This window comes from Vicugna pacos, chromosome 13 (genome assembly GCF_048564905.1).
Source record: "Vicugna pacos chromosome 13, VicPac4, whole genome shotgun sequence".
Classification (NCBI taxonomy): Eukaryota; Metazoa; Chordata; class Mammalia; order Artiodactyla; family Camelidae; genus Vicugna; species Vicugna pacos.
In genome coordinates, this window is record NC_132999.1 from 31481181 (window position 1) to 31507896 (window position 26716).

A 26716-nucleotide genomic window follows, 5' to 3' on the forward strand; every position below is an offset into this window, starting at 1 on the left:
AATCACAATTGCTACAAAGGTTAACTTATATGAGAGTGTTGTATTGGTGGATCAATTACAATGAGTGATAATGCTGTTGGTTACATGATTTTCTAAATTGGTGATACTTCTGGATAAAATTATGAGGAAATCAATTATAATCTTTTCTTGATTTACATGTTAGTTGCATCCTTGGAATAATAAGTGTTTAGAAAAGCCATGAAAAATACTTTGCATGTATAAAGCAGAGTTAGGTTCTAAGTTCATATAATTATAAACAGGATTTTTACATACATGGATATTGGTATGCATAAATATCTGACTATATATGATATTTGTAAGTTGTACTGGACTTCTCTCTACTTTACAGTACATCTAGCATCCCTGGTTCTCACCAATCAAATGCCATTGTGCTCTTCCATCATTATGAAAACAAAAAAAAAAGCCTCGATAAATTTCCAAAATACCCCCTAGGATTACTGCTCACATTGCTAACCACCTCAACAGAATAATTAAAATAAGATTAGAACTAATAAAAATTGTTAGAAAGAGAAGTGGAGAATAATTTACACAAATTATTTCCTTATCTTTAATAGAGTTTCAATAGATACCAAGAAGTTGATAAATTAAGATATAGAAGAATAAATACTTTGTGTAGAATAATAACTGAGAAACTGAAAACAGAAGTAGTTAAGATCATTTACATCTGAGGGATGAGACCAGGGTTTGAGGGGTATGAGTCATAGGAAAAATTTACAAACATATAATACCCATTCATATATATATGGGGTTAATTCTGTGACATGAAAATCAATTCTTACTCTTTCACTTTTAAACATTTAAAAATAATCTTTTTGAGGTATGGTTTACATATAATAAAATTTATCTTTTTTAACTGTACAATTCAATGTGTTTTGGAAGATATATAATATATACCCATGTGACCCTCCACTACCATCATGTATGTGTGAACTTCATTTAAAAAATGGTTGTTATTCAAGCACTAACATTGTTTTACAAACTATTCTTTCCATATTAACTTATTTTTATACCTTTGCTGAAACTTAACTGATTAAATATATGTGGGTGTACTTCTGCACCTTGTATTCTGGTACATTGGTATATGTGACTATTCTGTAAGTCTTGTTATCATGCAATGTAAACTCTTCAACTCTTATTTTTCAAAATCATGTTGACTATTCCAAGTCCTTTGAGTTTCCATATGAATTTTAGAGTTTCCTTTTAAATTTTAGAATCAGTTTGTTGATTTCTACAAAAAAATGCTGGTAACATTTTGATTGGTATTACCTTTAGAGATAAATTTTTGGAAAGTTGTCACCTTAACAATAATGTGTTCTCTAATCCATGAATGTGGTATACCTTGTCATTTAATTGGGTCTTCCTTAATACCTAATAGTAGTATGTTTTTTAGTTTTCAGAATACAGTTCTTGTAAATAATTTGTTACATTTAAGGATAGGCATTTTGTTTTTTTTTATGGTATTATAAATGGTACTGTATTTCAAATTTTACTTTTCAATTGTTCATGGCTAGTACCTTTCTGGGATCTCTACGTAATGCCCTAGGTTTTCAACATGGACTCTCCACTTTGGATAATTGCATTTTGAATGTTTCCAAGCCCTGTGCACTTTGGGAGTTGTTTAGTCTACAGCTTCCTCGTTATTCTTTGTCTGGTCTCATGGAGTTTCATTCTACATGGCTAAGCATTCAGCCAAAGTGTTAAGCTGACTTTCTGTAGATTTTTGATGCTCTGGCTCTCATAGTGCTCCCCTCTTCAATAGTCTGACCTTCAAACTTTTGTCAGCCTTCCCTAACTCATTTCTGCCCTCTCAACTCAGACCATACTTTGTCAGCTTACCTCTTTTTTTCCCCTTCTCTCAGACATCAGTTTGGTACTGCTTGTCATCCAAGTCTGAAAAGAGTTGTTTCATAAGTATTTGTCCAGTTTTCTAGTTGTTTATAGCAGGAGTATGGATCTACTCCTAGTTACTCTCTCATGGCTAGTAGTTGTCATATTAGCAACTACTTTCCCCCTCCACTACCCGTGTGAGTACCTTGAGGAGTATCCTGGAAGAGTTCTTTTGCATGTTGCTATTGCAGACATCCATCCTTAAACACATACGCATGCATATACACAACTCTGGCAGGTGAGAGGAAGATATTTATGGCTTTGATGAGATAGTCAGGGGTTGAAGAAGACTTCAAAGTTTTGATTGTAGTGTACATTTGCTTGTACAATTTGATTGATTACGTTGTAGTCCACCCTACCCCTATCTTCAGCCCCTGATAACCACTGTTTTTTTGTTTTTTTAAAAAAAAACCCTACTATTTTGCCTTTTAAAAATGTCATATAAAAAAAGTATAAAGGATTCAGGCTTTTGACTTTGCCTTCTTCCTTTTAGTGTAATGCATTTGAGATTCATGCATGTGGTCATGTATATCAGTAATCTGTTCCTTTTTTTATTTTTTAAATTGAAGTATAGTCATTTTACAGTATTGTGTCAATTTCTGGTGTACAGCATAATAGTTTAGTCATACATATGAATACATACATTCATTTTCATATTCTTTTTAATTATAGGTTTACTACAAGATACTGAATATATGTGCTATACTGTATAAACTTGTTGTTTATTTATTTTATATATAGTAGTTAGTATCTGTGACTCTCGAACTCCCAGTTTATCCCTTCCTACCTCCTTTCCCCCAGTAACCATAAGTTTGTTTTCTATGTCTGTGAGTCTGTTTCTGTTTTGTAAATAAGTTCCTTTTTTTCCCCACATACGAATGATATCATATGGTATTTTTCTTTCTCTTTCTGGCTTACTTCACTAAGAATGACAATCTCCATGTCCATCCAGATTGCTGCAAATGTCATTATTTTATTATTTTTTTATGGCTCTATTGTATAAATTATATTTTATACTCTATTGTATAAATATACTACAACTTCTTTATCCAGTCATCTGTTTATGGACATTTAGGTTGTTTCCATGTCTTGGCTATTGTAAATAGTGCTGCTGTGAACATTGGGGTATATGAATCTTTTTGAGTTAAAGTTCCCTCTGGATATATGCCAAGAAATGGGATTGCTGGATCATATGGTAAGTCTAGTTTAGTCTTTTGAGGAATCTTCATATTATTTCCCATACTGGCTGCACCAAACTACATTCCCACCAACAGTGTAGGAGGGTTCCCTTTTCTCCACACCCTCTTCAGCAATTTATCATTTGTGGGTTTTTTAATGAGGGCCATTCTGACTGGTGTGAGGTGATACTTTATTATAGTTTTGATTTGCATTTCTCTGATAATTAGTGACATTAAGCATTTTTTCATGCAGATGACATGATACTATATATAGAAAACCCTAAAGGCTCCACATTAAAACTACTAAAGCTGATAAAATAATTCAGCAAGGTAGTAGGATACAAGATTAGCATATAGAAATCAGTCGCATTTCTTTACACTAACAATGAAATGTCAGAAAAGGTAACTAAAGAAACAATCCCTTTTAAAGTCACATCCAAATAAGTAAAATGCTTTGAAATAAATATGACCAAGGAAGTGAAAGACTTATACATGAAGAACTACAAAACAATGAATAAGAAAATTAAAGATGACTTAAAGAAATGGAAAATATCCCATGTTCTTGGATTGGGAGAAATAATATTGTTAAAATGACCATGCTACTCAAAGCAATCTACAGATTTAATGCAATTCCTATCAAATTACTGAGGACATTTTTCACAGAACTAGAAGAAATAATCTTAAAATTTATATGGAATCACAAAAGACCCAGAATTGCCAAAGCAATACTGACGAAAAAGAATAAAGCTGGAGGAATAACCCTCCCAGACTTCAGACAATATTCCAGAGCTACAGTAATCAAAACAGCACTGTATTTGTACAAAAACAGACAAATGGATCAATGGAACAGAATAGAGAGCCCAGAAATAAACCCACAGACTTTTGGTCAATTAATCTTTGACAAAGGAGGCAACAATATACAATAAAGAAAAGGCAGTCTCTTCAGCAAATGGTGTTGGGAAAACTGGACAGCTGCATGTAAATCAATGAAGTTAGAATACTCTTTCACACTGTACACAAAAATAAATTCAAAATGGCTTAAAGACTTACACATAATACGAGATACTATAAACCCCTTAGAAGGAAACATAGGCAAAACATCTGACATAAATCTTAGCAATATCCTCTTAGGGCAGTCTACCTAGGCAATAGAAACAAAAGCAAAAATAAACAAATGGGACCTAATTAATCAACTTATAAGTTCTTACATAGCAAAGGAAACCATAAGCAACACAAAAAGTACAGCCTATGAAATGTGAGAAAATAATTGCAAAGATGAGACTGACAAAGGCTTAATTTCCAGAATACATAAATAACTTGTACAACTTAATAATAAAAAACAAACAGCCTGATCCGAAAATGGGCAGAAGACCTAAACAAGCAATTTGTTCCTTTTTTTTTGCTGAACTGTATTTCATTGTATGAATGTGCCAGAGATTGTTTATACATTTGCCAGTTGAAACCATTTGCAAAATTTCCAGTTTTGGGTTGATTATGAACAACCTGCTATAAACATTCATGTGTAGGTTTTTTGGTGAACATATGCTTTTATACTTCTTGGGTAAATATCTAGAAGTGGAGTATCTGGGTTGTATGTTAAGTGTATATTTAATTTTATAAAAAAAAGTGCTAATCTATTTTTCAAGGTGGCTGTATAATTTTACATTTCTACCAGAAATACATGAAAGTTTCATTCATTTTATGCTAATTCAGTAGTTCTCAAATTATTTCTGGTGGTGGAACATTACATAGTTATAATACTAGTTATAGAACTATTGCTTTATTCACAATATAATAATTAACTATGTTAATTAACGTATTACCATTTATTGAGTAATTGATGAAATGTAATGAACATCTTCTGTATTTCAGTAGTCATACTAGATATTTTTCATATTTAATTCTCATAACACAATTTTGAAAGATGGGTTTTACCATTCCCTTTTTATGGATGAGAGAAACTGAGGCTTAAAGGGATTAAGTTCATTGCTTTATGTCACAGAGAATTAATATATAGTAGAGATGGGATTTGAACCCATGTCTTTCTGACTTAAAAATGTATTCTCTTTCTACCTTAACACAATATGTAATTTTTTTAGGGCCTGGATAAGCAATAAATGACAGGGAAGGGGGAAAAGTTAATGATAAAAATTTTATTGGACTTCTGTACATTTTGATTTCAGTTTAACATGAACTAATTTTTTGAAAAATAGGCAATGATATGGGAAATGATGATGCCATCGGAGGGAACGTGAGCAAATATATGGTGCTTCCAACTGGATACTGTGGACAGCCCAAGAAAGGACATCTTATCTTTGATGCTTGCTTTGAAAGTGGTGAGTGTATCAGTATCAAAGACCTTTTCTTTTGGACTCTAATTCCATCTGACCATTTAGTGTGATTCAACTCATTTAGTTTTTTTACCATAATGAAACAAGTTGTCAGAAAAAAATTAGTTTTTGAAGGAATTGACTTGGAAATACTTAAAAATGAAATGCTATGTTTTTGTTGCTACAAGTGATTAGAAGCATAATGGTAATACTAATGAACATTTATACAGTACCTTGTATTTTATCAAATGGTTACCCAGATATTATTTCTTTGGGGATAAAACTGACATAATTTGACTACTTGATAAATCATTAATTATTGAATATCTACTATGTGCCTGGTTCAGTCTTTGTGAAAGGAAGCTTCTCTATAAAAAAGCAATTAAAGAATAGATTCAGTTGAACACAAAATAGCAAAAGTAATATACTTCATAAACAGCAAATGCTGTAAGTATTCTGAAAGGGAAGATCAGGGCTTGATTGTGAATTTCCATCTAGCAGTAATTGGATTTTGTTAGCTTCTTTATATCTGAACCTTATACTCTGAATGGCATATAGGCAAATGGTAGGTATTCAGAATATGTTGCAAATATTAATGAGAAAGGTAAACATAATTTCACTTCAAAAATAATTGTTTATTATTTTTGCTTTTGAATGTGCATGTGTGTGTGTATGTGTATGTGATTGAAGCAACATGCTAGTTACATGACAGTTCTCGAAAACCTAAGAATAATGAGTAATTTTTTAAACGAATAATTGAAAACTTGTTAACATTGTAAATCAAATATATTTCAATATAAAACTTGTTTATGCAGGCTTTTGCTCTTTGTTTATTCTATGTTTTTATTAGTTTGCTAGGGCTGCCATTATAAAGAACCAAAAACTGACTGGCTTAAACAATAGATATTTATTGTCTCACAGTTCTGGAGGATGAAAGTCTGTGATCAAGGTGTTGGCAGAGTTAGTTCCTTCTAAGGGTTGTGAGAAAGAATCTACCCAATGACTCTATAGCTTCTGGTGATTTACTAGCAGTCTTTGGTGTTCCTTGGTTTTTAGAGGCATCATCCTGATTTCTGCCTTCATTTTCACATGGCGTTTTCCCTATGTGTTTGTTTGTCTCTAAATGTTTTCTTTTTATAAGGATGCCAGTCATACTGGATTAGAGCCTATTCTAGTGACCTCATTTTAACCTGATTACCTCTGTATAAGCCCTATGTCCTAGTAGAGTGACATTCAGAGGTACTAGGTATTAGGACTTCAACATATGAATTTTGAGGGGACATAATTCAGTCCATAACACACTATTGTAGTCTTGTCCTTTCAGTCATACCTGAACACACAATTGGGAACAATGTCTTATACTGTCTTTGAATCTTATGCAGTTGTTCCCTCAGTACCTGGGGTGGGGTGGGGGATTGGTTCCAGGACTCCCGTGGATGCCAAAGCCCACAGATATTCAAGTCCCTTTTTCAAAATGATATAATATTTGTGTATGACATATGCATATCCTCCTGTATATGTTGTCATATACAGGACAGATTACTTATAATACCTAGTGTAATGTAATGCTGTGTAAGTAGTTGTCAGTGTGTGGAAAATTCAAGTTTTACTTTTTGGAACTTTGGGATTTTAAAAAAAGTTTTCAATTTCCAGTTGGTTGAATATATGGATGTGGAACCCAAGGATATGGAGGGCTCACTTCATGTGAATGAAGTATATTGCCTACAGATAAGCCTCTATAAGCCTCCATTTTTTTTCTTTCACAGTTGTGGAATATGTAAAGTGCCTAGCACATTACCTTTCCCTGAAGTAGTGGATAATTAATCTGTTTTTCTTATGAGAAATGAGGTCTGCAGGTCAAATGTGAACTCTCCTATGAATCCCTGATCTGTTTTTTTTCCATATACTCTTCTCTTTTAAGTATTATTTCCCTTGGGAAAACAGCTACACCACCTTAATTCTATCTCTCTTTGAGACACCTGACACTTAGTATGATTTTTAAAAACTCTTTTGTTCTCTTTTTCTTGATTATAACATGCTGCAGGAAGAATGTGAGTCTGATTAATCCATGTTCTCCCACAGAACCAAGCAGAGTGCTTACAAAACTAAGCACTAAGTTAACATTGAATTTATTTGTTGAATGAAGTAATTTAAGTAACAGAAAGATGGGGAAAGATTAATTTTCTGATAGCTTTAATGAAAAAACCGTATTTAATTGCTTGCTATTCCCTAATCCACCAACTTCTCTCAAGTCTTTGTACCTTTTGAAGATACTGTTTTCTCTGTACCCCAGATGCTTTTCTCTACCTGGTTAAATGTTAATTCAGCCTCAGTCCAGCATTTCTTCCCTTGAGAAACAGTCCCTCTCAGGCAGGTTTGGCTGTCTCTACCTCTGTATTTATAGGAACCTCTTCTGTGATTTACAGGCCTCTTCTATATTAGTCCTTATTGCATTGCAATCATTTAATTCTCTCTTTCTTTTTTCCTTAATACTGAAAATTCCTGGAAACCAGGGATGGTTTCTTATTAATTTTTGTTCTCCAGCACCTAGTGTACTATCAGAAACCAATTCTAATGAAATAGAATTATATTATTTACCTGATAGAGAATTCAAAATAACTGTCAACAAATGTTTACCAAGGTCAAGGAAACATTTCATGAACAAAGTGAAAATTTCAACAAAGAGATAGATAATACCCAAAGTACCAAATAGAAAGAATGAAGCTGAAGACATAGGAACTGAACTGAAAAAATTTACTAGAGGGCTTCAAAAGCAAATTAAAGCAAAAGAAAGGATCAGTGGATCTGAATACACATCATTGGAAATAATTCAATCAGAGAAACAAAAATTAAAAAGAATGAATAAGAGTGAAGAAAGTGTAAAGGATTTATGGGATACTATTAAAACAGATCAGTGTACGCATTGTGGGAGTCCCAGAAGGAAGGGAGAGGGAGAGAGAACTGGAGAAAGTAAAAATGAGGAAGGACAGTGAACAAAATGATCTTTATAAAGTGAGATTTAAGATTAATACAAATACTTTTACATTTCAATAAAAATTTAGTGTTAATAGCAAGAAGAACATTAAGGGGAAAAACAATAAAAATTATCACTTTATTACTTGTTGCTTGCCTTATTCTATAATAAGTGATATTCATGGTTTATCTCATTTAATACACATTAAACCCCCCAGAGGTATTATATCTCTTTGTACATGAGGAAACTGATGCTCAGAGATGTACTCACTTTGAGTTGCATAATTGACAGGTGGTATAGCTGATTTTGAAACTGAAGATTTCCTGGCTCCAAAAGCCATACTTTTAATCATTGCATATACATATCTCCTTATTATATTCTTAACATATGAATAATATATTGTTGAGAATTTCTCATTAGGTGTTAAGTTATATAGGAAAATGTTTTATGATAAATAAAAGTGAAAAAATTGTCTACCTATTTTAAAATAAGCCATCAAAATAAACACTATGTTTTATAGGCATCATATGCAATTTGAGTATTATTTCATGATTGACATGCATCTATGTATATTGAATATGAGAAGTACATTGCAATTTATACTTCAAGTTAATTGGTTAGCTTGAGATATTTAGTATGTTGTATTAAATTACTGTGGCATGAAAAAGGGACAGTGAAATAAAGAAATGGATCAGTTTATATATCATTTTAAAACAATGGAAATAAAAACTTAAAACTTTTAATTTTAATTCTCCCAATGGAGTTTTATTACATTTACTTGTATAATCTTTTAAATTAATGCTTTACTTCTTTTGAAAGAAAATATAATAGTCTTTATTCTTGGCACAGTATGAAAATATGCTATGGCCACATTAGAAATCAGGGGTTTTAGATTAATACCTCATCTGACTTTTTAAAAAAGATATTTAGATGGCTGATAGACTTTGGTTTTTAAACTTTATTGTGGAATAATTGACAAATATGACTGTGCATGTTTAAAGTGTATGATGTGATAATTTGATATACATGTTTATTGTAGAATAACTACCAGGATGAAAATAATGAACACACTCATCACCTTACATAGTTAACATAGTTAACTCTTTTTCTCCACCCTGTGGTGAGAATGCTTAAGATCTGTTCTCAGGAATTTTCAAGTGTACGATACTGTGTTCATTAACTGTAGTCACAATGCTGTACATTAGATGCTCAGAACTGAAAACTGAAAATTTGTACCCCTTGACCTACATCACCTCATTTCCCCTTCCCTCAGCCTCAGGCAACCACCATTATTTTCTCTGTTTCTGTAAGATCAGCTTCATTGCAGCATTATTCACAATAGCTAAGATGTGGAAACAGCTTAAATGTCCTTTGATGGATAAATGGATACAGAAAAAATGGTATCTATATCTTTATCTATATGTAATGAAATATTATTCAGCCATAAAAGAAGTATATTCTGCTATTTGTGACAACTTGGGTGAATCTGGAGGGCATGCTAACTAATTTTTTTAAAACAAGAACACATAGTATAATACCAAAAATACTGATTTTGATTTCAAGTAGACTTGGGTCCATATATTAACTTTGGCAAGTACTAGTTGTGTCAGGCTGATGATATCACTTAAAGTTTACTCATCAGTAAAAGCAGGAAAATAAATATTTATATTGTAGAATTAGTAAGCAAATCAGAGATAACCTACAAAATAGGCTTAGCACAATGTCTAGTAATGAACTTCAGCTAGTAATTCTGGCATGTGTATAATATCACTTCAAGGGTGCTAAAATGTACCAGGCACTTTTCTAGGTATATTTGTAAGTGTTATTACCAATCCTTAGAAAAACCTTGTAGTATGTGAGCCTTAAATTGAACTCCCTCCAGAATCATACTGAGATAAAACTTAGGTAAATGTTGTATGTTTAGATGGGAAACTCAGGAAGAACAGGTGAGGGAGCAGGGAGAGTAAGACAGGAAAACAGAAAAGCCAGCAAAGAATGTGCCTATGAACAGGTACTGTAGTGGTTGTAGGTAGATTAGCCTTGATTAGAGGGAGTCTACTCAGGAAGACTCATACACAGCTTCCTTAACTCTATTGCCATGTCTGATTTAGTTTTGGTCCTGTTATGTGAGGTTGACTAATGTCCACTGGATGAATTATCCCATCCACTTTCTTATTCAGTACTGCCTCTGTGGTAGGTGTTGTCTGATGAGCATGGAAGATCTTCAACCTATTTTTTTGGTTATGACTTCATAACCAAAGATTTGAATACTTTGTACCCATTCCCCTGGTTCTCTTCACGTGTCCCTATCCCAGACTTCCATGACTGTAGTCTTTCAGTCTTGTTCTATAGGCCTCTTACCAACAAGTCCACCAAGACATTTGCCATTACCCAAGAGCCCACATACATCCTTACCTCTTGATACTTCTACTTTTATACAAAGAAGTGAGTAAGTATACTGCTCTAAGCTCTGTCCATGGGAGATTTTCCTGTCGCCACAGTCCTTTAGAGAACACTGAGTGGTATTATATGGCAGCAACAAGTGTTTTTTAACTCAACATATCAAACAAGTTCATCAGTTAATGAATGAGTTTTGAGTTTATTCTTCCTCAGGGAATCTTCCATTAAGCTGTGGCTGTGAGCTGAGAGAATGGCATTTGTGTAACAGAAGTAGGTGTCATGGGAGTCTGGGCCACCTGTTTCTTAAATCACACAATTATTTGATGTCTCATTATCAGAAGCTCAGTATTTAGTAAGGATCAGTACTTTGCTTGGGGCTGTTTTTCGAATGGTAGTTTTGTACTTCAGAAATCATCTCTTGCTCTTGAACTCCAGGAATCTGTTTGTCATAGATTCTGCAGTGTCTTATCTACCATGGTTGTCTCTAGCATCACTGGATCCCTTTTTTAAGATTTAATTTTATTTTTAGAAGAATACTTAACATGAGATCTGCCCTCTTAACAAATTTTTAAGTGTACAATACAGAATTGCTGACTTTAGGTACAATCTTGTAGAGCAGATCTGTAGAACTTATTCATCTTCCTTAACTGAAACTTTATGCCCATTGATAAGTTTATTCCCCATTCCTCCCTCCTCTTAGCCCCTAATAACCACCATTCAACTCCTTGATTCTACGAATTTGACTATTTTAGACAACTCATACAATTGGAATCACGCAGTATTTGTTTTTCTGACTGACTTATTTCACTTAACATAATATCCTCAGGGTTCATTTCTTGTTGTGTATTGTATAATTTCCTTCTTTTTTAAAGGTGGAATATATCCCATTGTATTCCAAATGTATCCATTTCTTTCATTCATTCATCTATCTGTGGGTGGGTTTTTTCCACGTCTTGGCTATTGTGAGTAATGCTGCACTAAACATAGGAGTGCTAACAATCTCTTTGAGATCCTGATTTCAGTTCTTTTGCATAAATACCCAAGAGTGGAATTGCTGGATCATCTGGTAGTTCTATTTTGTTTTTTTTTGCAGGAACCAGTATACTGTTTTCCATAGTAGCTGCACCATTATGCATTCCCACCAACAGTGTCCAAGGGTTCCAGTATATCCACATTCTCACTAGCACTTCTGTCTTTTTTTTGTTTGTTTGTTTTTTTTAATAGTCATCCTGACAGATGTTAGGTGATATTTCATGGTTTTGATTTGCATTTCTGATAAGTAGTGACACTGAGAATTTTTTTCATTTATCTGTTGGCCATTTGTATGTCTGTTCTAGTCCTTAGCCAATTTTAAATTGATTATTAGTTTTTTTTTAGCTATTGAATCCAGGAGTTCCTTATATATTTTTTAGAAATTAATTCTTTATCACATACATAGTTTGCAAATATTTTCTTTCATTCTATAGATTGCCTCGTACTTTGTTGTCTGTTTCCTTTGCTGTGCAGTAACTTTTAAATTTGGCATAATCCCACTTGTCTATTTTTGCTTTTGTTATCTGTGTTTTTGGTGTCATATCAATGAAATCATTGCCAATACCAATGTCATGAAGATTTTCCCTATGTTTTCTTCTAGGAATTTCACAGTTTTACTCTTATATTTAAGTGCTTAATCCATTTCGAGTTGAGTTTTGTGTATGGTGTAAGAAAAGTGTCCAATTTCATTCTTTTGCAAGTGGATACCCGGATATCCAATTTGTTGAAGAGATCACTCTTTATTGATTGTATATTCTTGGCACTCTTGTTGCAGAGCAATTGATCATATATGTGTGAATTTATTTCTAGGCTCTCTATTGTGTTCATAAAGGTCTACATGTTTTTCTTTATATCAGTACTATAATTTTTTCATTGCTATAGCTTTATAATATATTTGGAAATCAGGTATTTGGAAATCAGGAAATATGATGCCTACAACTTTGTGCTTCTTTCTGAAGATTGATTTGGCGCTTTGTCATCTTTTGTGGTTCCATATGAATTTTAGGATTTTTTTCTATTGCTGTAAAAAAAATGCCATTGGGTTTTGATAGGGATTGCATTGAATCTATAGGTTACTTTGATAATATGGACATTTTAATAATGTTAAGTTTTCTAATTCATAAACATGGGATGCCTTTCCATTTATATGTATCTTCTTTAATTACTTTCATCTATGTTTTATAGTTTCTAGTCTATAGGTTTTTCACTTCTTTTATTAAGTTTATTCTTGTGGTGCTATTGTAAATGGTATTCTTTTTCTGATTTCCTTTTCACATAGTTCATTATTAGTCTACAGCAATGCAACTGATTTTTGTATGTCAATATTGTATCCTGAAACTTTACTGAATTCATTTTGTAGCTCTAAAGGTTTTAAAATGAATCTTTTGGATTCTATATATAGACCATGTCATCTGCTAACAGGGACAGTTTTGCTTTTCCTTTCCAATTTGGATTACTTTTATTTCTTTTTCTTACTTAATTACTCTGTATAGGACTTTCAGTAATATGTTGAGTATAATTGGCAAGAGTGGGCGTCGTTGCCTTGTTCTTAAAGGAAAAGCTTTCAGTCTTTCAACAGAGCTTTTCATATACTACCTTTATTATGTTAAAGCACTTTCTATTCCTGATTTGTTGAGCATTTTTATCATGAAAATATTTTGAATATTCTAAAATGCTTTTTCAGCATTTATTGAGACAGTTGTGAGATTTTTACTCCTATTCTGTCAATGTGGTGTATCACATTAATTTATTTTCATATGTTGAACCATCCTTGCATCCCAGGAATAAATCCCATCTGCTCATGGTTGTATGATCTTTTAAATTTGCTATTGGATTAGGTTTTCCAGTATTTTGTTGAGGATTTTTGCATCAGTATTCATCAGGGATATAGAGCTATAGTTTTATTTTCTTGTGGGATATTTGTCTGGCAAAATTAATTGGTAAAGATACCCTATATGAGGTTAATGCTGGCCTCACAAAATGAATTTGGAAGTGTTCCCTCCTCTTCAATTTTTTAGAAGAGCTTGAAAAGTATTGGCATTAATTCTTCTTTGAATATTTGGTAGAATTCACCAGGGAAACCATCTGTTCCTGGGCTTTTATTTGTTAGAAGGGTTTAATTAGTGACTCAGTCTTTGTGTTACTTTTAGGTCTGTTCAGATTTTCTATTTCTTCACAGTTCAGCCTTGATAGGTTGTATGTTTCACGGAAATTTATCCATTTTTTTTGATTATCCAGTTAGTGTAATTCATAGTAGTCTTTTATAATCCTTTTTATTTCTGTGACATCAGTTGTAATGTCTCCTCTTTCATTTCTGATTTTATATATTTGAGTATTTTTTCCTTTTTCTTGGTTTAGTTAAGGGTTTGTCATTTATCTTTTCAAGAAAATAGCTCTTAGTTTCATTTTTTAAATATTGTTTTGCTATTCTCTTTTTAAAAAATTCTGTTCTAATCTTTGTTATTTCTTTCCATCTGCTAACTTTGTACTTAATTTGTTCTTCTAGCTCCTTGAGGTGTAAAATTAGGTTGTTTATTTGAAATCTTTCTTTTTTCTTAATGTATATGTTTATCACAATAAACTTCCTTTTCAGCCCTATTCTTGCTGTATCCTATACATTTTGGTATGTTGTCTTTTTATTTTTGTTTGTCTTTAGATGTTTTATAATTTCCTTTTGATTTATTTTTCAACTAAATTTTGTACAAGAACTTGTTATTTGATTTCCACATATTTGTGAATTTTTCTGCTTTTCTTCTGCTCTTGGTTCTAGTTTTATTCAATTGTGGTCATGACTTTGCATGATTTCAGTCTTCTTTAATTTGTTAATACTTGTTTTGTGACCTAACTTGTGATCTTTCCTTGAGAAAGTTCCATATGTACTTGAGAAGAATATGTATTCTACTGCTGTTGGGCAGAAGGTTGTGTGTATGTCTTTTAGACCATGATGTTGTTTGTCCTGTTCCTTTTCTGACCTTATATCTGAGTAATCTATTCATTATTGAAAGTGGGGTATTGAATTCTTCTACTATTACTGTATTGCTATCTATTTTCCCCTTGGGTTCTGTTAACATTAGCTTTTATATTTAGGTACTCTCTTGTTGGTTGCATATCTATTTTTGATTGATATATCTTTCTGTTGAATTGACTTTTTTTTTATCATTATGTTATACCCTTCTTTGTCTGTTATGACAGTTTTTGACTTAAAGTCTTTTTTTTTCTGACATAAATATAGCCATCCTTGCTTTCTTTTAGTTATTATTTGCTCAGAAGAGCTTTTCTATCTCTTTACTGTCAGCCTATTCGTGTCCTTAAATTTAAAGTGACTTTTTTGTAGACAGCCAATAGCTGGATCTTCTTTTTTAAAAAAATGTATTCAACCACTCTATGTCTTTTGATTGAGGAATTTAAGCCATTTACATTTACATTAATTATTACTATGGAAGTATTTGGTGTTTCCATTTTGTTAATTGTTTTCTGTTAATCGTGTAGTTATTTTATCTATATTTTCTGGAGAATTATCTTATTCCTTTGTCTGGCAACATCTTTGCATGACCCTTCATTTTCCTTGACTCTTTGTGTTGGTTTCTACACATTGAATGGAACAGTTATCTATCCCAGTCTTTATGGACTAGCCTTTTACAGGAGAAGACTCTACATCAATAAATCTGAACAGAGACTCTGAGGGTCTCTCAAATCATTGACATAGTCCAACCCAGTTTTCTTGGTTCTTTGAAGAACCAGGTATCAAGTATGTACCAGGTCCCATCAGTGCACCATGATAAGGAAGCCAATTCCTTAGGCAGTCTCCTAAAAGGTTGTATTGTTGGATCCTTTGTCCCACTGTTTCCCTCCTCCAGGAGAAGCTAGTAACTGGAGACTTCTGTCCAGTGGCTCTGTGCTCAGCTGGAAAGGAGGACTATTGTGACTGCCAGTCCAAGTTGCCGTCTCTAGTCTCTTCCAGTATAATATATATAAAACAATATTTGTATATATACATATATATACACACAATATATGTACAGTATAATGTATAAACAAACAGTTTATAGAAACTAAGTTTATAGAAACTGAGGTGGAAGAGATACTCTGGGTAATTCATGCTTTGCTTGGCATATAGTATTATTGATCACTCTAGTTCTTTAGGCTTAGGAAATGTAATGCTGTAAGATGGTTCTTGATGTTTATAATTATAAGAATGTTTATAGTACTTTAGTTAACAATGTTCTCCTTTGGCTTCAGAAGTTATCTTTGTAGTTGTGGGAAGAGTGCTGGGTAGAATCAGACAACATGGTTTTGAATCCTGGCCTGACCCAACCTTGGGCATTATTTATACCTTTGAACCCTTTTCTATCCATCCAAAAATGGGGAAAATACTTTACAATTTAAAAAAAATGACTTCTTATAGTTAACATTTTCAAGAACATACCATTCTATGCTAGCCTTTGAGCAAGAAGCGTTATACGTATGATCTATAATACTTTCCCTTTCATGACTCCCTAGACTAGGTTAGGGTCCCATCCATACAGACGCACAGCAGTCTGTATACTTTTTACTCTACTAGAAGTACTCATTTAGATGTTTGAAGTTTGTAAATTTGATAGGAGCTCTTGTTTACTACCAGGTGTCCAAGGCTTGGTCCAGAGCCTGGTACATAATGGGTACTCATTAAATATGTATTAAATGAATACAGTTATCACAATTCTGCAAAGTAAGTATTGCTAATGCTACTTCACAGATGAAGAAAATGAGGCTTAGAGAGGTTAAACATGTGTCAAAGTTACACAGATTCTAAGTGTTCGAGCCAGGATTTGATTTTGGGTGTGCTGTTTAATGGCTAATGGTTAACAGTCAGTCACAGGCATTATGCGAGGCTCACATTTCATCTCATTGAATCTTCACATATTATGAGGGTGGTATTATTATAAGGTCTTACAGATGAATAAATGAAGGCCTAGAGAGGTTAAATAATTTGTCCATTTCTGTACAGTTAACCAATCAAGTATCATAGTGGGTATTTGAACCTAAGTTGGATAAGATTAAAATAACAGACATATAAACACTAATGTGGAATTTACTATGTGCTGTGCACAGGTTTGAGTGTTTGGCATAAGTAGTGTATTCAGTTCCCATATCAACCCTATGAGGTAGATTCTATTGTTATTATTTTCATTTAACAGATGAGGAAACAGACACAGAGGTTGAATAATTTTACCAAGATCATATTGCTGGTAGGTGGTGGAACTGGGATTCAAACTCAGTCAGTTTGTCTCCATAATCTGTGCTTGAAATGACTGCATTATGTGGGGTTATAATTCATATGAAAGCACTTATCTCTGTGGCAGGCACTTAGCAATAGTTCCATAATTTTAAAATTTTGCATTTAGGTCTTTTTAACTTCCGAGAAAAATAATATTGTAACTTTAAGTTAAAAATATAATACTCAATTTCCTAAATTGCAGAGTAAAGTGATTGTAGCAGAAAATAGATAGACTGGTTATTGATTACCCCAAACTGAGAGTTTATGACTGTTAACCTTTACAGTAAGAATACTTCTGAAGTAGAAGGTTATAATGTTGAGAGACATTTGAAATATTTAAAAATTAAATAAAATCTTGTAGTATATGAGGCTTAGGTTTTATATCATCTCTAAGAAGAAATAAACTTTGAATCTGCTTTTTGTAGAAGCTTCCCTCCCTCTTCATTCTTACAACAATTAGATTAGCTGTCCCTGTTTTAGGAAGAAGAATTTGAAGAGTTTTAGTTTTGTGCATAATTATAATTATGACAGAATCTCCAATTTGTATTGTTTGGAGAGATATGGAAGAATCTTACTTTTTTCTTCTTAATAAATCTACCAACAGCAGGTATGTTTTACCCTAGGGAAGAATACAATATACAGTTCCTGGCTTAGAGTTTAGTGGGAGAAACTAACAAAGCTCTGATTAAATTGACCACAGAATTCATTATCTGAAGTAAGTATTTTTGCCTAGAACAAATGCTAACATGGAAGAGATTCTGGGACAACAGTCACACCCTGGGACCTGTCTGAGGCTAACCACGATGAATAGTACTTCTAGTTCTAATAGAGATAAATACCAGGTAATAAAAAAACAAAGCAAAAGAATGTCTTTTTCAGCAGGGTGTTGGGGAGGTGAGTTGGCAGACAATGCTTGCTAGAGGAGGCTACTATGAACTAAGTCTTGAATGATTAGTAACAATTATCTAGGTAAGTTTTGGTATTTGGGAAAGACTATCTAGTTCTTGTAATGTCACAGGATAATGGAACTAGAGAGATAATGGTACTTTCAGGGAATGCCAAATTGCAACTAGCTCTCAAAAAGAGAGAGTATTCCCAAGAGTAAGGTCTCACTAAAAGCTCACTAAAACTTTTTAATTAAAAGAACTTTTTTTCTCTCTACCTCAAAATTCATTTCTAATATATGTAATCTGTTATCTCCTTATCTCCATTATCAAAGAAATAAATATCCTTTACCTTTTCTCTTTGTGGGCAAATATTGTAATGGCACCATTCATGAACTTCCTGAACTTGGTTTATATGTATCTCCTTGATGGTTGGTCTCTCCCTCTCCACAACCTCATCCTGTATCACTTCTGCCCTATGGACCCTCCTGACCTATGTGTATTGCTGTACTACCTGTTTTTATCATCCAGAGTTTTGTCTCTGAACAATGGGCTTAGCCCCTTGTCGATACTGGAATTTTTCCCATAGGATGATGGTAAGAGAAAGTATCAGGCAGTGCACTCTGGTTTCCCTCTGCTTGTTACTGAATGCGTGGCTATAAAATTTTGCAACCTTTTCAGCCCCACAACTTCTGTCCTAGACCAGGTCCTTAGTAAGTTTGCTGGACTTGTACAGCAGCTTTCTAACATTTCCCTGGTTCACCCTCTATAATACCACGAAAGCTAAAATTTGAATCATCCGATCCTATTTCTGTATTTCTTAAAAAATTTTGCAACTCTCTGTTGTCCTTAGGATAAAATCCAAATGCTTTTCTTTTTTTAACAAATGTTTTTAAAGTGCTTATCAATGGATGACTGTGGATTGGAATACACACACACACACATACACACACACACAAACACACACTGGAATACTGTTCAGCCAGAAAAAGAAAGAAATGCTGCCATTTGCAACAACATGGGTGGACTTTGAGGGCATTATGCTAAGTTAAATAAATCAGACACAGAAAGACAAATACAGTGTGATTTCACTTATATGTGAGATCTAAAAATACAAAACAAAGAAACAAAAAACATTCAAACAGCCAAACAAACAAAACCCTGAGCTCATAGATACAGAGAACAGACTGGTGTTTGCTAGAGGGGTGGGGGTGGATGAAATGGATGAAGGAAGTTAAAAGGTACAAAATTTCAAAGTAAATAAGTCATGGGGTTGTAATGTACAGTATGGTGACTGTACTTAATACTGGTTTGCATAGTTGAGAGTTGCCAAGAAAGTAAATCTTGAAAGTCCTCATCACAGGAAAATAAAGGAAAAAGATTTTGTAACTGTATATGGTGACAGATACTAGACTTATTGTGTCAGTTTGTATAAATATCAAATCATTATGTTGAACACCTGAAATCAGTATGTTGTATTTCAATTATACTTCAAAAATAAACAGACAAAAATAATCTTCAATATAAGATCTGAATCATATTTCCTTCTTATTAATACTATCACTTCTGGTCAGAACATGTTCCTTAGAAAGTATTTATCTCTTCTAGAGAACAAAATATTAGCACATTTAGGAAAAAGCTGCATGATTTTGAAATAGAAAAGAATGTTTCACCATGTCTAGAAATTCTGTTTGCGAAATATTGGTAGCCAGGAACTGTAGATGAATAATTTAATTCTATTCCTTGTTTCTGATTCATAATTGAAACAAAGCTGAATTCTGTTACGGTAGTGTTTTCACTTGAGTTTTACATTTCTGATCTCTTTACAGAATTATATCTGCATATATATGGTTATATATCTACTTGTATGTTTTTCTCTGTCCTATTTCCTTTACCTGCTCTTTGAGGAAGAAGTAAAATGTTTCATCCCCAAATTGCTTTCCTCTAAGAATGATGACATTTTCTATAGTAAAAATGCTGAAGCTAAAGACCTGAGAAAGAAGAGCTGAAGTGTGAACTGTATTTAATGAAATCTGTTTGCACACCTCCTCAACTACTCCTTTCAAATCATCAGAGACACTACTTTGAAGGGGACCTCCGCGTCACATAAACCGCCCTCCTAGGCTTTGGTAGTAAAATCACTGCAAAAGAGGGGACACATCACTTGATTAAATGTGGTTGATTGAGTTTGTTTATAGCCTTCCTCTTTCAAATAAAAATTTAAGGTGTTACTTGATGATTACAAGTATATGTTTGTATTAGTTTAAAATCTAAGACATGTACTTTTCAAGTGATAACCAAATGGCAAATTTTAAATTAGAATTTTTAGTTTATTTTATTGCTGCTTCCCCTTTGCAAACAAATTTTAAATTTACATTAATTCGCAAAACTAGAACGTTGTCTGGGTTTTTACTCTTTACTCTTGGTAAGAAATTCATACTTTGATAGTATACTTCAGTATTGAAAAATCCATACAAATTGTGGGTTGTCATACAGGTTTGAAATAGATTTGCCTTCTAAAGTTGTGGAAATATCTTGTGCGGGTCATTACCTGTTTGCATTTAGTTCCATTCCCTATCCTTTCTCCATTCTTCTCCGTGTTGCAGTGGGCCAAGCCCCTAAAAACTGCACTTTCTGGGTTTCCTTGTCATCTGGATTCTGGCTAGATTCAGTTAAGAAGAGGCTCTGTCAAGAGACTGAAGGGCATGGAGAAGGGAGAAGCCTCGGTAATTCTCCTTTCTGTTTTTGGCAGCATCTCCAGCAGTGGCTGCTTCTCCTTCATGATTTTGCCAGGAAGCCCCTTCCTTGTGATTCCAGCTTTCTTGGATTGCCCTGGCTCCCAGGGTTCACTGCCTTCTCCCTTTGCCTCTCTACCTGTGAGTGTAGTCGAGCTTCCTGCTATTGTTAATCTCTTTGTTGCCCTGCTCTCACCCATTTGGTTTTTCAGCTCTTTTTTGCAACTATATAGTTTCCTGTAATATATTCCTTTTATTGAGCTAACTGCCATAGCTCTTTTACTGACTGATCCCTGATTGATTCATGCCTCAATGTCGAAGACAAGAAATTTTGCTCAGTGATTCCTTGAGGTTCTTCTGAGTCTTCAACTCACAACCTGCTGCTTCTCTTAGCTCAGGACCATAGTAGTTGGCATGGCCTGCTGAACCTTAGGGGAAGCTCTGTTTTGATGGTGAGGGTTAACACTCATGGGTCAAAGTGTTGCCAATCTAGCAATTCCTTGGGCTAGGTCTTGCTTGTTTTATGCCAACCTTGATAAATGAGTTGTGTTCTTGACCAGATTTTTACATTTTAAAGTAGAGCTGATGTGTGCAGACTGAAGGACTTCCCACATTTTTGAGGGGGTCTGGTTTATACATAATTAAAAAAAACATAATTAAGTGGAAATGTCATGATGTTTGTGACAATTGTGACAATTTGACTCCCCGCTGAGTTTGTATTCCATGGTCTGGGCTGGCCATTAGACATTGTGGTTTAAAAAATGTACCCTTGTGATTTTACTTTAGTCTCTGAGTTTGCACTTTATTTGGGGGAATTATTGTTTATTTTAAAATCATTTTTCTTTCAGACAGGGCTGAGCTTTCTGAATAAGTGAAAAATGTCTCCCCCCTTTTGTTGCCTACTATGGAAAATAAGAGGCTGGAAGCATTATAGAGTTCTGCAGAGTGTAAGGCATTAAACTTCAGCTACATCATTCATTAATGCTGTACCTTGGACAGGTCTTTTAAGCATGGAGCCTCAGCACATCTTTAAACTAGGTATAACAATATTTACCTTACAGGGTTATGTGGATTAGAATTACCAAAAATTTAGCAGATAGTCAGTGGTCAGTACCGAAATGTGAAGGAAGCCCTGAGAGGGAAGTAATTGATTTTATCTATGTGTGGATGGGGTGGAATGGGGTTAAGTGGGGTGAGTATGGGAAGCCATTGAGGAAGACATATGGAAGAGATAATATAGGAACTACATTTTAATACTCTTACTGGAATGTTCTTCCAGAAAGCATGTTTCCTCTTTAGTTTTTTACTCAAATGTCATCTTTTCAGTGCAGCTTATCTTAGCTACTCTTTATAAAATTTCAGCTTTTATTCCCTGACATTTCCTAAGCCCTTATCTGATTTATTTTTTCTTCTTAGCATTTACCATATAATTTTTACTTATTTATTTATATTTTTTATTTATTGTCTGTCACCTCCACTAGGATATAAACTCTAGAAAGGAGGGATTTTTCTTTCTTTTGTTCCCTGGCCCCAAGAACAGTGCCTGGCATGTGATAGGTGATCAAGAAATATTTGTTGAAAGAATTATTGTAAGAATAAGTAGAATTTTACCAGATTAAATTAGTTATACATGCATTTATTCATTTTCATAACTATTGACCTCAAGTTATAGGATGCAAAGTTGAGAAGTTTAGCATGGCTATATTGATTTATAGAAAACAAGCACTTATTCAGCAACCTTATTTTTTGAGAATATTACTGAGAACTTGGGTAAGGTATGGGGGAAACTTTTAAATAGCCAAAATAAGTTTTATAAAATACATGCACTAGGTTTTGTGCACCTTACTCCGTAGAGGAGACACTTAGAATTTATTTCTTCTTACTTAAACACAGTTCTGACTATTTTGATAGTAAGTTTTCAGCCCAGGAAATTTTGGACAGGGTGGAGCCTGAAGAGATAGGAATGCTCTTTGATGAGAAATCAAAGTTGACAAACTGACAGAAGGGAGGAGGCAGAAAATATAAAAGTAAACAACAAAATTTAAATACATAACCTTCAGGATATCTGTTCTTTTTGATCAAGATAATGTTAAAGTATGCACAAGAAGATTTTAGAAAGACTTCCAGTAAAAATAGTACTGAACCTATGTACCATTATCTTCATCCTTACAGATAGGTTTTTATTCTCACTACTCCAGCGAGATAGTTCTCTGAAAGTTTGCCAGGGACTTAGTCATCTAATTCAGTGGTCGTGTCTTAGCTCTTGGTTCCTTTGGAGCATATGACATTTCTAATGAGCACCCTTACTTTTTACCACTGTTTTCCCCAATGGTATTGACTATACCATCCTCATTTCCCCCATCTCTGACTAAGCTGTCTTGTTTTCATACCTACATAGCCCTTAAGATATTCTCTGCGGTTCAACTCACCTATCTTTACTCCTTGTAAATCTTGATTATCACATCTAATAATTTATCATTCATCCATCCACTGAGAATTATTATTATTCTCATTAAATATCCTGAATCCATTAATTTTTCTATCTGCCTTCCTCATTTAAACCACCAACATCTGTCACTGGGAACTACTGTTCCTCTTGCTTCCTTCCACTTATGTTCTACCCTCACTGCCATTATCCATTCTCAACACAGCATTTAGAGTGATCATTTAGAAACTCAAATTAGATCTTATTCCTTCCATGCTTAAAACATTCCATTGTTTTCCCATCACAGTTAGAATAAAATTTATACTCCTTATCCTGACTAAAAAGTGGTACAGATCTGGCCCTTGAATACTTTTCTGACTTCATTTTATGCCATTCTCACTCTTCCCAATAAAGATTTAGCCACAGGGACTTCTGCCCACTCACAGAGCAAGCCAGATTTGTTTCCACTTTCTTTTAAGCTGTTTCATCTAGCCATTTCTTCTTCCTGGAATACTGACACCTCCTCCTCCTTCACCACCATCTTTGCATCTTAGCATTCAGATCTCAGCTTACATATTGCTTCCTCAGAGAGGCCTTCTCTGACTAGCCAGTCTTAAGTAGTTACCTAGTCACTTTATCATATCATCCTGTTTTTATTCTTTGCTTGTTCATTTACTTCTTTTTTTTAATCTGCCTCCCCTACAATAAGAACAGTTGCTTTGTCTATTTGCTTTATCACTAGAGCCTGACATATAGTAGGCATTCAATAACTATTTGTTAGAAGGATGAATGAATTATGTGACAGCTACTGAAGGTACAGCGATAATAGTAGTAAGTACTTTGTGTTACAGTAGTTATTAGCCTTTCCTAGGTCACAGGCACTTTTGAGCATCTGTTGAAGACTATGAATTGTCTTCCAAGATAAGTAAACTTATGTATATATAGAAAAAAATTTGTCTAAAAATTAGAATGCTTGATTTATTGAGCACTTATTCTTTGTTAGCTACTTTACTAATTTCCCTGCCCTCTTAGAAACTGTAGAATATACTTTTCTTAAGTAATAATTTTCATATTATTATTAGCACATAATTCATACGCTGGTACCATACGTCTCAGATCTATGTTTGGTCAAGAACTGTTTTTGTTTTTTGTTTTTAAATTTACAATATCATGACTCTGTATGTGGTCCTGCTGTTCATGACTTATATGAAGCTCATGCCACATGCAATTTGCCATATGATTTGTCAACATCCAGCCTGATTACACCCTATTCAGCTAGATAAGTACACCAATAAGAAGGCTGGATGTCAAATGGCTATGAAAGTATCATACTGTACTTGTTTTATAGCATATCTATAATAAGCAGTTTGTAGGCAGCATCAGTCCATGGACAAAATTTTGAATAGCACTGCCTTGAAAAGTATCATCAGATTGAACTCTCTTCAAGGCTACAGTTCCATATTTTAATCTACCTGATTGTGTCTCTAGCTAGATTTTCTGTTGGTATTTTAAACCAGACATCCCCCAAACCAAACTTGTCATGTTCTAACTTTAAAAACAAAAGAACCCTGTTGAGAGTTTTTGGTTTTGTTTGTTTGTTTTTTAATTAAAAAAAGTCCAACAGTTTTCTGTTCATCTGGTCGTCTTTGGCTTTTCTTTGTCACTCCATCCCATCACTCACTAAATTCTGTTACTCTACCTCATTTTTCTTAACCTCTTTTTTATTATCACAACACAAAGGAGCTTTCTTAGATATTTTATTTTTCTAACCTGACTCACCACCACAAAATTTTAATGCTCCAGATATACTGTATATTTGTTTATATACTGTGGCTCTTTGGAATGTCACAGATCATTGTAATATGGAAAATTCCTTTGCCTCCTCAGATACCACCCTTGGTGAGAACATGGGCTCTACCTGTATGATCTTTCTCATGTATGCATTTTCATTTTCATCCTATTACCCAGTATCAAATCCTTATTATTTTAACTTTGATCATGATATTCTCTTTGCTTGGGAGTTTTTTTCCGCATATTTTTATTGAAATCAGATCCATCTTTAAGGCCTCACACCCAAACTTACTTTTTCCATGAACTTTTTAATGATCCTTCCACGTGTATATGACATTTCCCTTTTCTCATTTCCAATTACAACTTTATTGATTTTTTTTTTATGGAACATAGACTTTTATTGTTGTCTGCAAGCACAGGCTCCTTGAGGGCAGGAACCATGATTTCTTTTCTTACAATGGCTAGCTTACAATAGGTATTTAAAACATCCATAAATGAAGGAATAAATGGCAGCTGCTTAAAAATAATAGTGTGGGTACTAAAATGTTTGTTTTCTGTTCAGCTGAAAGTCCTCATTTTCTCTTGGTTGTGTGAGGCATTTTTTGATATTCTTATGTTCTTCTATCTCTGTTTTCTTTGTCTCTACAGGGATATAATTATTATAGAAGATGAGATAATGGAAACCCAATATGGTCCTTTGCTTTATCATCAGCTCACACTTATTTTGGATCTCTTAAAGGATCTATGAGTAGATGAATTAATCTGACTCAGTGCCTTCATCTTAGTCTTCAATTTGTCAATCTACTCATAATGTGTACATCAAACACAGAACATTTGTATTTGAAGTGTCCCTTAAATATAGCAGAACATACTTCTTTAAAACAAATGTGTTGGAAAAAATGTCTAATAAGGTAGATTTCATTGAAATATTTAGGAATGGTCATATCCATGTGTACTAGTTAATTTCTTCCCAATATGTTTTGTTGGTTTAAGAAAACTTTCCTGTACATTAAACTTAAAGAAGCTTTTTGTCTTTTATCAATTTTCATAGTTATTCCTGGAGTGCACCAACACAGGAAAGAAATGCCTTTTCCAATTGTCATCTTATACAAAGGGATGTTGAAACAGTTTTAAATTGTTATACTATTGTAGGTTTCAATTTTTAATATTTTAATGGTAAAGACATTTCATGGGAAATCATGAGCTAGTACAGTCTTAGCTTTGGAAACAGACAGATCTGGTTGAGAGTTTTGCTTTTACTATTTACTGACTGGGTGACCTTGTTTGAGTTACGTAGTGTATTATTATGATTCAGGACTCTCCAGAGAGATGTATCTATCATATATTACTTACTTTAAATAATAAATAAAGTAAATAAAGTTTTACTGTAAGGAATTGGCCCATGAAATTATGGAGGCTGGCAAGTACAAAGTCTGTAGGATGGGCTGGCAGGCGGGAGATCCAGGGAAGAGCTGATACAGTTTAAGTTTGAAGGCCCTCACACTGAAAACCTGGGGGAGAACTGATGTTGCAGTTCAAGTTGAAAGGCTGTCTGTGGTAGAATTTCCTTTTGCTTGGGGTAGGTCAGTCTTTTGAAAGCCAATTCAGTGTTTCAACTGATTGAACGAAGCCCACCTACATTATGGAGTACAATCTGCTTTACTCAAAATCCACTAATTTAAATGTTAATCTCATCCCAAAACATCCTCCTTGAAACTTCCAGAATAACATTTGATCACATATGTAAATACCATGGCCCAGCCAAACTGATAGATAAAGTTGACCATTACATTCAACTTTTC

General features: G+C 33.7%; 1 protein-coding gene across 7 annotated transcripts in view; it reads left to right on the forward strand.

The window, feature by feature from the left end:
- The window catches only part of BEND5 (BEN domain containing 5), a 925317-nt gene that overhangs the window by 67452 nt on the left and 831149 nt on the right, over positions 1 to 26716 (forward strand). For all 7 annotated transcript variants that reach the window (XM_072974483.1, XM_072974486.1, XM_072974480.1 and 4 more), the window contains one exon: positions 5300 to 5422. In XM_072974483.1, coding sequence (XP_072830584.1) covers positions 5300 to 5422 — 123 coding nt within the window. The remainder of the gene's footprint in view (positions 1 to 5299; positions 5423 to 26716) is intronic.